Source organism: Garra rufa, chromosome 22 (assembly GCF_049309525.1).
Source record: "Garra rufa chromosome 22, GarRuf1.0, whole genome shotgun sequence".
Lineage (NCBI taxonomy): Eukaryota > Metazoa > Chordata > Actinopteri > Cypriniformes > Cyprinidae > Garra > Garra rufa.
This window is the reverse complement of record NC_133382.1, coordinates 7428733-7442144: the sequence shown is the minus strand read 5'-3', so window position 1 is coordinate 7442144 and position 13412 is coordinate 7428733. Positions and strand designations below refer to the sequence as shown.

The window sequence follows — 13412 nt, the reverse complement described above, 5'->3', positions numbered from 1 at the left end:
GCATTTTATGTGTTTTATGGCAAGCTTCTGTGTAGATGTATGGGCCGTACCATGATTGTCCTCCACCTTGTCCAGCAGGCCAATGCTCTGAAGATGTTTAGGTGTGGAAACTGACAGGGCCAGTACGTCACCGATGGCCTCGTGGAATCCAGGGTTGGCGCCGTCGCGGAAAGAGATGGGCTGATCCTTATACTGCAGGAAGTACTGAACGTGGCCCATCTCGTGGTGCACAGTGATGAGGTCGTCCATGGTCACCACTGTGCACTGCTTGATCCTAGAAATGGTAAGAGGGAAAAGTTAACAGCGAGATAATGGAAAGGAAAAGGCTAGAAAGTTGTTGTTTCAGATGTCTTTACATCCTCCCTTTATCACATAAACAAGAGGAGTAGTTGACATCAGGGTTTATTTGGCTTGGGAGACATATTAGAACAGTTCATAAGATATAGGCTTTGTCCAAAACTAGTGAGCTGCCTAGTTGTCTACTGTCTATAGGAAGCATAGTGACTGAATTAAAACAAAACACTCTAAACTTTGTACACCAGAAACTTACTAATATTGCTCCACATCCAAAGCAAATGAAATACTATAACACACAAATGATTCCAGTAGAGTTTGCTGTTAGCATGTTAAGTCAATAATATGACCCATGTGAAAAAGAAGAAAACTTATCATTTAAAAAAATGATGTGATGTATTAGTAACTTTTCAAACCTTATTTACCTATAAATGGCTCAAATTGCTACCTTAAAGCTACATATTAGTTCCTAAAGTGTACATTTTAGTACCTAAAAGGTACCGGCCCACTGATAACTTTTATGAGAGTATACTTTAAAAGAATATACTTAAGTGTGAATTGAATGTATTGATTTCGGACACTTAATTGCATGTTTCTACAATTTCATAAAAATATATTATAATTTAATTTTAGGTTAAATATAATTTATTAGCATGCCTATTATTAACATGTTGGCTGTGTATTAGTACTATAATAAAGAACATATTCTGCATGCCCATATTCAACATCCCTAATCCTACCCAGTACCTAAATTGACCTAAACTACATTACTAACTATTAATAAGCAACAAATTAGGAGTTTATTGAGGCAAAAGTCATAGTTAATAGTGAGAACTCGAACTTAAAATAAAGTGTGACCGTTTAAATTAATTTTTTAACCCACTTAAGTAAGACTTAAGTGCATCGTAATTTGTAATTTCTTAATTACTCCTCTTGTCTTTGAAATATGGTTAAAGTAAATTTAAAGTAAACTTAAATACATTTTAGCGTCATTTCTATTGAAACGTATATGATGTTTAAATAAATTTGTAATTACTCATTTGTAATGAATCTGCAGTTTACTTAAATCAAATAACACACTACAGTTAAAAGTGAATGTGCTTTAGTACGATTTTTAATGTTTTTTTTTTAAAGAAGTCTCTTCTGCTCACCAAGCCTGCATTTATTTGATCCAAAGTACAGCAAAAACAGTAAAATGCTGAAATATTTACACTATTTAAAATAACTGCTTTCTATTTGAGTGTATTTTAAAATGTAGTTTATTTGTGTGATCAAATCTGAATTTTCAGAAATCATTCTAATATGCTAATTTGCTGTTCAAAAAACATTTATTAGAAAAAGGTATCATTATTATTATTATCATCAATATTTAAAACAGTAAAACAACTTTTTTTCAGGATTCTTTGATTCATTATATACTATCCTATACCGTTCAAAAGCTTGGAGACAGTATAATTTATTTTTTAAGGGGGGAATAAATGATTTTAAATTATTACTTTTATTTAGCAAGGATCCTTTAAATTGATCAGAAGTGATGATAAAGACATTTATAATGTTACAGAAGATTTCTATTTCAGATAAATGCACTATAGAACTATTTATCAAAGAAATCTGAAAACAATCTGCTCAGCTGTTTTCATCATAATTAGCAAATCTGAAGGATCATGTGACTGGAGTAATGATGCTAAAAATTCAGCTTCGAAATTAAAGGAATAAATTACATTTTAAAATATATTTAAATAGAAACAGTTATTTTAAATAATAAAAATATTTCAGAAATTTGACAGTTTATGCTGTACTTTAGATCAAATAAATGCAGGCTTGATGACTTCTTTAAAAAAACACTGAAAATCTTACTGTTCAAAAACTTTTGACTGGTAGTGTATGTTAATCAACACATCAAAATAAGTGTACTTTAAAGCACAACAAAATATTATTAAAACCATTATTTAAAATGTACTTTAAAGTAAAATTTTAAATTTGACAAAACTAAGAACACTTTAAAAGTCAGCCATAAACGTGCACTTATATTACTATAATTTCATTAATAATATTTGCAAGTACAGTTTTTTAAAACCATATACTCTTATGATTTAAAGTACACTACAAATGCACATTCAATATAATTAAGCACACTTATTTTTTTAAAAAGGAAATATACTAAAAAGCATTGTTTATGTCCAACTCCATGTAAACCTCTTCTGCCCTAGGATGAACCATCTTACTGTGATATGAGGCATATACCTGAAGTCTTTGCGGTTGTAGAAGTCCCAAGCAGATGCATGGCAGACCACTTCACGTCCATCTGATGGCTTTTCCAGCATGGACTTGTTCCAGAACTCAGGAGGCATGGGCAGAAGACCCAGAGAAGTGAAGAATCGGTCTGATTCCTCAAACATTCGCTTGGAGTCCCAACCCTGAAGAACCAAAAGCGTCTCACAATCAGAGGACACAGTGATTACAGACATTTGCAGGTATGTCAGATATAGATGAATTGAATTCTCCATATGCCTCTGCACATTGTTAGAAACAATTTCACCAAATGGTTATTTATTTTAGGAAAACTCAGTTTACATTTCCAAACATTATTTGCACTGTTTAAATTGAAATAATCCAATGAGAGTTTGTAAACACATGGCAGCATAAAACGTGTCTGTCAAACCTATTTGCACTCCATGTAAACAAGATGATATTTGTTGCTATTTACACTCGGTGCAAACAGTATCTACCACAATTTACACTCAGTGTAAACAGCGTCCACCTCCTTTGACACTTAACGTAAACAGCCACTGCTTTCAGAAAATGACCCCAAGTGCAGAGTAGGAATAGAAATAGATTAAAGAATGTGTTTTTAGTTGTAATCTTACTTGGGCAATCATGGCTGGCGTGGCATCCACTTGTGTGGCATCAGGATACGGAATGACAAGGTCCATGATAGCAGACCATGTTTGGGCCCACATATTTCCTGAGAAAAACCAAGCAAAGAAGAACGTCAGCCAACTGGAAGGCAGGATGTGAGAGATGGTGTAGTATCTCAGACCAGTGGCACTGGAGGAAACCACTGGGCTTGGAATCCCAAGCCATTTAATCTCCAGTCATGTGGAACCATTGCGTGCACACAAACACAAGTACACACAGTTTCCCACACGTGCAAATGTAGCCTCTGATATGTACACACACACAGTCACGCTTGATGATTTTGAAAGCACATTAAATCCTGTCGACTGCTTTGGAGTTGCCGCAAACATCTACAGAATATCAATGTAAACCCTCAAGAAAAAAGATCTAGACTGTGTTTTTTTTTTAGAAGAAATTATGTAGATTTCATCGACAGTTGAAGTCAAAATTAGGATAGATCATACAAAATGTTCTTTTTTATACTGACATGAGTAAGATATTTCACATAAAAGAGTTTTACATATAGTTCACAAGAGTTTAAAATTAGCTGAATTTATAAATGACCCTTTTCAAAAGTTTACATGCACTTCATTCTTAATACTGTGTTGTTACCTGAATGATCCACAGCTGTGTTTTTGTTGTTTTGTGTTAGTTTTAACATTTAAACTGTCCGCTCTTCTTCAGAAGAATCCTTCAGGTCCCACAAATTCTTTGTTTTTTTTTGTTTTTTTAGCATTTTGTGTATTTGAACCCTTTCCAACTATGATTTTGAGATCCATCTTTTCACACTGAGGACAACTGAGAAACATGCTCACTGATGCCCAGTGAATGATGGATTAAGACAATTTGAAAATCAGAGTGAATTTAACTTATTTGTCTCCTGGGTAACATGTAAGTATCATCTGTAGATTCTGAAGGGTAGTACTAAATGAAAGAAATATGATATTTAAGCAAAATAAGAGAAATGTACACATCCTCATTCAGTTCAAAAGTTTACACCCCTGGCTTTTAATGCATTGTTTCTGGAGCATCAGTGAGCATTTGAACCTTCTGTAATTGTTGCATATGAGTCCCTCAGTTGTCCTCAGTGTGAAAAGATGGATCTCAAAATTATACAATCATTAATGGAAAGGCTTCAAATACACAAAAATGCTAAAAAACAAAGAATTTGTGTGGGACTCATAAACAACTATCACTAAATAAAAACAACACAGCTGTGGAGCATTCAGGTAACAACACAGTATTAAGAATCAAGTGTGTAAACTCTTAAACAGGGTCATTTTTATAAATTGAACTATTATTTTCTCTTGTGGACAATATGTGAACGTCTTTTATGTGAAATATCTTATTCAGGTCAGTACTAAATAAAATAAAAATCACATGCATTTTGTACGATCCCTCTTATTTTGGTAAAATAATTAACATTTTGCAGTTTCGGCAAGGTGTATGTTAACTTGTCTTTTGACTTCAGGTGTAGTTGTTCATGTTTAACCACTTCTGTAAAAGAAACTTTGGGTTTGCAAAGTATGTAAAATTCTAATTTGGTTTAAAGTAACAGTTCACCCAAAAATAAAGCATTTAGCCAAAATTTACTATAGGTCATGTTCAAATTTTTTTTTCATATAATGAAAGTAAATGCTGACTAATGAATTGCGAACTAATTTAGTTGCCGAATGTACTAAAATTTGCTAAATTTATCAAAAATTAAATCACTGAAAATGGGCTGGAGATAAATACATTTAGTTTAAGGTAGACCCTGATAATTATGGAAAGTATCTAAGGCTTACCGACAATGTTACAGGTGTGATTATTATTCAAAAAAGCCCATGAAGCACTACTGCACATGTAAAGCAAGATTTACCATAAACAGACATCTCAACCTTACGGTAGAGTTTTACATTGTTTAGATAACATACATTTTGACCAAACAAAACAGCTTGAGGTCATATTTTGTTTGGCCAGTAATAAGAAATTTAACAAAAAAGCCATGACATTGTTTCATGGCTCTGTCATGTCGGGGTGCTGAATTGAGTTCTCTTTACAAGCTTCCTTCACTAAAGTGGTCAAATATGCACAAAATGATGATGTCAAACATAGAGAGTATTGAAGTAAAACATTTGTTTATGTCTTTAATGAATATAAACAGTTGGAAGGAAATAATATTGTAAGGATATTGGATTAGGTCTGCAGCTGTATGTGCACCTGATGTTCATCAAACAAGCAAAGAAAAGGAGAAAATCCCTCACTGCTTTTGTCAATACTACAAACCTGTACTGAAACTTAAGACATATTTATTTTTTATTATTGGAATTTAGTTTATTTTGTCTTGCAATATTAATGCATTTCTCTGCATCTGTTCTAGAGACACTGTATTATAGTTGTATTTATTAAGCAGTTAATTCTATTTTATTTTACACTGAAATGTAGTCTCGTACACTGAAAAACAAATTTGAATGTAATGTCTGAACAAGAGAAAACGATGACCAAAATCACAAATAAAGAATGGAATGTGAATATTTTGTGCATATTGCACAGCTCTAATACACACACGTGCCTTCACAGAAGAGCATTCTATGCACTGCTGATCAGATATTGTTGTTTTTTAAATGTGGATTATGCAAATGAGGCACACCTAAGACATCACCGCCACATTCCGGAATCTTTAGACCAGTGGTACCTTAGCAACAGTGGAATATCAGACATCCTCTGATGAACTACCAGTTTGTGGTTAAGCAGCAGATTACTAGTGCTTTACCAGTAGATTTGTTCGGATGGCTAACAGAATCAGCTCAAGCTTTTCTGCTAAAGCATCACTTGGAGAAATGTCCAGTTTTAACCTAAACACAGGTCGTCAGATTGAGATGAGACTGACTGTTAAGAGAAAAAGAGGGAATTCTGACAGATCAGAGAGCAGAGAACGAAAAATGATTCGGTCAGACCACCGCCATGCTTCTGGTTGTTCGTTGACTTCCCTCAGCTCAGGCTTTTCTTCACTAGCACTACTTGGAGATGCATCCAGTTCTGGCCTAAGCTCAGGCTGTCAGGTTGAGATGAGACTGGGTATCAAAAGAAAAAATGAGAGCTTAGAGAGCGGAAAGCGGAAAAGGAGAAGATCAGACCTCCAGTCTGATTCTTCAGTTGATGCCCTCACCTCTGCATTTTCTTGCATGTATATTAGTACTCCACCAGCAGCATGTGGGGAGACACCTATGAAAAGCTCCAGAAATGATGATGAACAGTGTGGACTGTCTCTCCTCAACAATACTGAGGTCAGACCTGTGCCTGGGAAAGACAAAAGACAGTCTGGACTGCCTCACCTCAACAACAGTAATTTCAAATCTGGAGTATTAGCTGTGAAAAGCTCCAGAAATGATGATGAACAGCCTGGACTGTCTAACCCCAATAATTGTGAGGTCCGACCTGGACAATCACCGATGAAGGGGTACATCACAGATGATGAACAGCCTGGACCATCTAGCCTGGTTAAGATGGATCAGGGTGTTAAAAGAAAAAGGGAGAATTATGGCAGGGCGGTGAGCAGTGAACGGAAAAGGATCAAATCAGACCCTGACTTCTATCCTCCTGCATCACTTGGAGGCATATCTAGTTTGGGCCCAAGCACTGTTTGTCAGACTGAGAAGCAGGGTGGCAAAAGAAAAGGAAAGACTTCTTGCAGAAGAAGCAGATCAGAGCACCAGTTTGAAACTTTAATTGATTCGCTCACCTCTGAGTTTGCTCACATGTACATTAGTAGCACACTTTTAGCATGTGTGAAGATGCTTAAATCAAATGGATAAGGCAAGTGATGACTATGGAGTCCCTTAGGCAGAGGTGGGCAAACTACGGGCCGCCAGGCGTTTTTATCCGGCCCATGAGGCAGTTGGAACAAAATGGATAATTTGATGCAATTTCACTAAAATCTGATAGATAGCATGTAGTAGGGCTGCTAGATTTGGGCGAAAATCATAATCACGATTATTTTGGTCAATACTGTAATCACAATTATTGAACACGATTATGCCTGGGTCCAAAACTTTATATTAGTGATATTTGTATTTTTACATTTTTATTTTTATTAATTTTAAGCACAGAGACGGCAGAAAGAATATTATTTGTTGCCGGTTTAAGCACCACACGGATCCAATATACTGTTACACACGTATTTTTATTATGATTTATGATCATTTAAGACATAACTGACAAGGGTTTACATGAATAATCACCATGACCGTTTAGGCGTGCACTTTGATGTCCGTATTCTGCTTCGTCTCTGAGCGCATACACAAAACAGCACAAGTTTTCTTATGCGCTTTTAAAAACACAACATCAAAGAAACATTAATAAATCAAGCACGTCCCATTTAATGAATTTCGATTAATTGCACAGCCCTAGCATGTAGTGTGGTATATAACGGCTTATGCCTTTTTCAGCTCTGTGCCGCTTCGCTAAACATAAGCGCCTAGTCAATATTTGAAGGCTGCAGCATTCAAACCACACAACTCAGATAGGGCTGCACGATTAATCGCACGATGTTGTGAGGCGCGTTTAGTCAATGAAGCCGGTACTTTGATTAGTAGTAAATCTCCATCACGTGCGTTCAGCTGGAGCAGCAATTAATACACAGAGACGTAAATCACTGACATCGAATCGAATGCGATTTTGAACGCGATTTGGCGTAGCTTGTCAGTGATTTACGCCTCTGAACGCTCCAGCTGAACGCACGTGATGGAGATTTACTACTAATCAAAGTACCGGCTTCATTGACTAAACGCACCTCACAACATCGTGCGATTAATCGTGCAGCCCTATCAGATACAAAATAAAAAGTCAAAATATACACCCTGTGTAAAACTGGCACATTTGTAAATAGTTACTTGTTTTTAAAATGTGAAAGTGTTCATTTGTTTTAATAAAATGCTTACAATTCTCTGTAGACTTGATATAGTACTTTTTCGGATTATAAATCATGTTTTTTTTATCACCTGAAATGTGTTGCGATTTATATAAAGCAATTAAGGTCGAGCGCAAAGCGGCAAGTTTGGATTGTAATTTGGATTGGTGATGAATAAGAAAGGCAAGTGAGTTTGTATTGCGCATTTTCCAGCAACCACGCCGCTAGTTTCAGTTTTGCTTTAAATATTTTGGCTGGGAGTTTATAATAAATGTTTATAGTGAATGGCACTATAATTTGTGTTTGTTTTTACTTACACTACCAGTCAGATGTTTTTGAACGGTAAGATTTTTAATGTTTTTTTTTTTTTTTTTTTTGAAAATCACAGGAATAAATTACATTTATAAACTATATTCAAATAGAAAGCAGTTATTTTAAATGGCAGAAATATTTCAACATTTTACTGGTTTTATTTACTTAAAATGAGTACAGGCTTGGTGAGCAGAAGATACTTCTTAAAAAACAAAAAATATTACTGTTCAGAAACGTTTGACTGGTAGTGTATATTTTTGTTTCTTTTTCTGTTCTGACCACTGCTAAATTTACGTGATTTTTTTTTTTGTTGAGTGAGAGGAATGTAAATGCATGTTTGTAGTGTTTGTAATTGTTTCATTTATTTTACATTATTTCTGATTGAAATGATAAAATGCGTCTTACATCAGTTTACATGTACACACTGCAACTTATCTGTGTCATAAAGTTTAGGTAAAAAATTGAAAGTAGAGATGGTACAAGAATAGAACTGCCATGTATGTAAAAGTATACATGCAGTACAGTAGTAAGTGTCAATTTAGAATAAAGTCTTCATTTGTCAAAAATCCTCAAAAGCTTCATTTGACACTGAATTAAATATATTTTTTAAAGCTACTGAAGTTATTCAGTCAAAAGCAGTGCATGGTTTTCTATTTTCTTTGTTGTTTGACTTTGATGACAGGTTGTTGTCAGTTTACAGGGGACCTGTTATGCAAAAATTTCAGCGTTTTTGAACATAATTATGTGCCTGTGGTGTGTGTACACAAAAATTATGGTAAACGTTTTCTCCATTAATCATAAACAATTGCTGCGTCCCAATTCACATTCATGCTAAATAGTATTTAGAATTAGAATTAGTGTGTCCTAAATCATAATATGACTAAAGTGAAGAGTATCCAAAACTCCAGATGGTTTACTATTCCAGTAGAAATTTCGAAGTGCAGATTTAATATTGCCCACAATTAATATCGAATCAAAATCTAATTTTGTCAAAGCTTGACACTTTATATACTGATTTATTAAGTTCACAAAGTGTGATGAAAGTCAAAAAGTTCAAATTGTTACTGAATTACAGTACAGACCAAAAGTTTGGACACACCTTCTCATTCAAATGAATGAGAAGGTGTGTCCAAACTTTTGGTCTGTACTGTATATTTTTCTGTTTATTAAAGTTTTTACCCTACATTTGTGCAGTTTTCAGTGGGTTAGTGATATTTTTTAAATATATATAAATTAATAAATAAATATTTTTTTAAATGGGTTTTTATGCAAAAACTGCTTTTTTATGTAAAATTCACTTTTTAAAAGCCCCACATTTCTAACTTTAATTCATGGGGATAACATGGATAATTTCACATGGTTTAATGTAAGATTTTTTTAAAGTAAAAAAAAAAAAACTTTTACCAGTAGGTGGCTGCAGAGCTCCACTATTTGCTATTTGACCACCTGAAATATATTTTTCACAGGTTTTTTCAGTTGAATTCATGTCTACAGTACAGACCAAAAGTTTGGACACACCTTCTGAGTGGCGTGTCCAAACTTTTGGTCTGTACTGTACACACAAAGAAAGTAAAGAGCACTCCTTTTATATTCACTGAAGCTGTTGGTCAGTTGAGTATGATACTATAAACTAGAATTTTTAAAATGTTCCCTATAAAAGTTAGGGTTTTTCTCAATACTGTTGTTAAGAGTTTCGTTTTATCTTGTGTCAGCGTTTTATGTGTGCGTTCCCAAGAAATAAACATGTAATATTATTACTAACTGCACTTATTAATTCAAAACAATAGTAATTTAATGATTGAAATGTTAGTTTAGATAATGTTACATGTACTGCTTGTTTTTGGTAGGACATTTACTAACCAAAGCATGTTATTACAGTATGTATATTTCATCTCTCACCGAGCAGATGAGCTGGAATTGGTCCTTTAAGGTTGATGCGTTCTGCTCCATATTTCTTGTACAGGGCCCTGCGCACATAGGCATGAACGTTGAGGTAGAGTGGTTCTAGATCTTTCCACAAGGCCTCCAGATCCGCTTCAAAGGTGGGGGTCTCATACAGGGAACGCCAGAATGCCCCATTATCCGTGTGACCTAGTATTAGATAAACAGTTAACATTGGAGCTTCATTTAAAGCCCTCACAAACTATTCTTAATGCGAGTCAGCATTTATTGCTACTTGGAAAAAGTTTGTAAAATATAGCCTGAAAACTAACGTGTTGCAAGAGGTCCTTATACAAAAACTGCTTTATTTTCAGGCACTTACCATTGCTCACTGCAGCTAAGTTGGCAAGCTCGACATATCTCTTGTAGCTGCTGCGGAGCTCTCTGCCCGAGGCATTACGCCAACCCTGCCAGGCGAACAGCAGCTCGTCATAATCCCTGGACTCGGCCATGATCTTATTCAGATCTGGAAAACAAAACACAAACACATCAAAACAGCATAAGGGGGTTATAGTAATCAACTTGGCAGACTCTGATATGAAAAACAGACTCTGTAAGCATTTTCATTGTTTGCTGTTCCACTACGAACAGTTTGCGGTTAGTGTAACTAACAAAAGACAGAAAAGGGCACAGTGAGTGTATGCAAAGCATGTGCATAACTTTTAAAACATCAAAACAGTTTCTTAAAAGTCATGTCTAAAAGTTCTAATTCTTTGGCGTCTGTAAGACTTACGTTTTTGAAAACCTCTTATGCTCACCAAGGCTGCGTTTATTTGATCAAAAGTACAGTAAAAACTGTAATATTATGAAATATTATTAGAGTTTACAAGAAGCGTTTTCTATTTGAATAGATTTAAAAATATAATTTATTCCTGTGATGCAAAGCTGAATTTTTTAGCAGCTTTTACTTCAGTCTTTTGGTGATAACACTGTTGTGGGATTTTTCTTTTGACCAAATGGTAATGCAAAAACTGTATTTCCCCCGTTCACAACAGTAGAACCCAGAAATGTGAAAAAGGCCCATAAGCTAATTCTCTGCTCCTTTCCTATTATTATCAGTGTTAAAAGCAGTTGTGCTGCTTAATATATGTTGTGGAAACGATGATATTTCGGCTCACCAAGGCTGCATTTATTTGATCAAAAATACAGTAAAAACAGTAATATTGTGAAATATTATTATTTAAAAATACTGTTTTATATTTGAATACATTTTAAAATAGAATTTGTTCCTGTGATGCAAAGCTGAATGTTTTCCTCTTTCAAATTTCAAAAGTGGTGAATACACTGTTGTGGGATTTTTCTTTTGCTATTTGACCAAATGGAAACATAAAAACGTCTCGGGTTACTATTGTAACCTTAGTTCCCTGAGGGAACGAGACGCCGCGTCAGGAACGCTATGGGGAACGCCATTGGCGGGCCGCACTCTGAACTGTGTATAACAACCAATGAAATGACGGGAGTGACGTCACAGGCGCGGTGACGTCATCGACCGGGAAGTATAAAACGCGTGCGTTTGAAGCCGGCGGCAGCTCTTTTAGGAATGAAGCGAGCGCCGCAGGGTGCGGGAATTATGGTCCGAGACGCGGCGTCTCGTTCCCTCAGGGAACTAAGGTTACAATAGTAACCCGAGACGTTCCCTTCCGGGAACTCGAGCCGCGTCAGGAACGCTATGGGGAACGAGACTACCAACGCCCCCATAATTTCCGAGCCCTGCGAGTGTCTGCTCAACCAGGGTGGAAAGGAAAGAGCCCTTGTCTAGCATTCCGCGGACAAAAAGGCCCTGTAGTCCTCGGCCCTCGGGCACACGAGGAATGGTAGTCTTCCTCTGTCTGGTCGCCAGCCAGAACGAGAGGTACTCCGCGGCCCTCAGGCACACGCAGAGTCTTAGTCCTTTGTCTGGGGGTTAGCCAGAACAAGAGGGACCAAATGACCACTGTCTAGCACTCGGCGGACAGATGGTGTAGGTAGTCCTTGGTCCAGGAGGACAATGCACTCGACCTCAAGAGTGCTCCCCGGCCCGCAGGCACACGGGGAATGGGGTTCTACCTCTGTCTGGTCTCCAACCAGAGCGAGAGGTGCTCCTCGGCCCTCGGGCACACGAGGAGTCTTAGTCCTTTGTCTGGGAGTGGCCAGAACAAGAGGGACTGCAACGACCACTGTCTAGCACTCGGCGGACAGATGGTGTTAGGTAGTCCTCGGTCCGCAGACCCACAAGGACAGTGCACTCGACCCCAAGAGTGCTCCTCGGCCCGCAGGCACACGAGGAATGGAGGTCTTCCTCTGTCTGGTCGCCAGCCAGAACGAGAGGTACTCCGCGGCCCTCAGGCACACGCAGAGTCTTAGTCCTTTGTCTGGGAGTTAGCCAGAGCAAGAGGGACCGAATGACCACTGTCTAGCACTCGGCGGACAGATGGTGTGGGAAGTCCTCGGTCCGCAGACCCACGAGGACGGTGAGCTTGACCTCAAGGCTCCTCGGCCCTCGGGCACACGAGGAGAGGGTGATCCTTTGTCTGGGGGTTCAGCCAGAACAAGAGGGACCCAAGGCTCGGCCTGGAGCTCCGCCAGGACGCGAGGGAATAAGCCATTGTCTAGCATTACGCGGACAAGAGGGCACTGCAATCCCTGGCCCTCGGGCTCACGGGGAAGACAGTAGGGGCCTCAGCCTGGTAGCCAGCCAGTGCATGAGGCACTCCTTGGCCTTATTTGAAGGCAGACGAGGAGTCTTAGTCCTTGGTCTGGGGAAAGCCAGAAACCAGAGGGACCGAAATACACTCGGTCTGATAGCATCCTGCGTCAGAACACGAGGAGAATTAAGCCATTGTCTAGCATTCCGCGGACAAGAGGGCTGTGCAGTTCTTGGCCCTCAGGCACACGAGAACCGTGACCTCTGCCTGGTTCGCCAGCCAGTGCGAGAGGTACTCCTCGGCCCTCGGGCTCACGAGGAGTCTTAGTCCTTTGTCTGGGAGTAACCAGAACAAGAGGGACCGGAAGCTCGGCCTGGTAAGCATACCGGGACGTGAGAGTATGAGCCTTTGACTAGCATTACACGGACAAGAGGCTTTAGGTCTGCTCCTCG

At 37.8% G+C, this 13412-nt stretch overlaps 1 protein-coding gene across 1 annotated transcript in view; it reads right to left on the bottom strand.

The window, feature by feature from the left end:
• Positions 1–13412, bottom strand: part of ace (angiotensin I converting enzyme (peptidyl-dipeptidase A) 1) — a 59086-nt gene that overhangs the window by 11964 nt on the left and 33710 nt on the right. Inside the window, exons 16-20 of the mRNA XM_073827827.1 lie at positions 10659–10802; positions 10295–10486; positions 3162–3259; positions 2539–2711; positions 51–274 (exon numbers count right to left, since the gene is read on the bottom strand). Of these exons, the coding sequence (XP_073683928.1) occupies positions 51–274; positions 2539–2711; positions 3162–3259; positions 10295–10486; positions 10659–10802 (831 nt within the window). The remainder of the gene's footprint in view (positions 1–50; positions 275–2538; positions 2712–3161; positions 3260–10294; positions 10487–10658; positions 10803–13412) is intronic.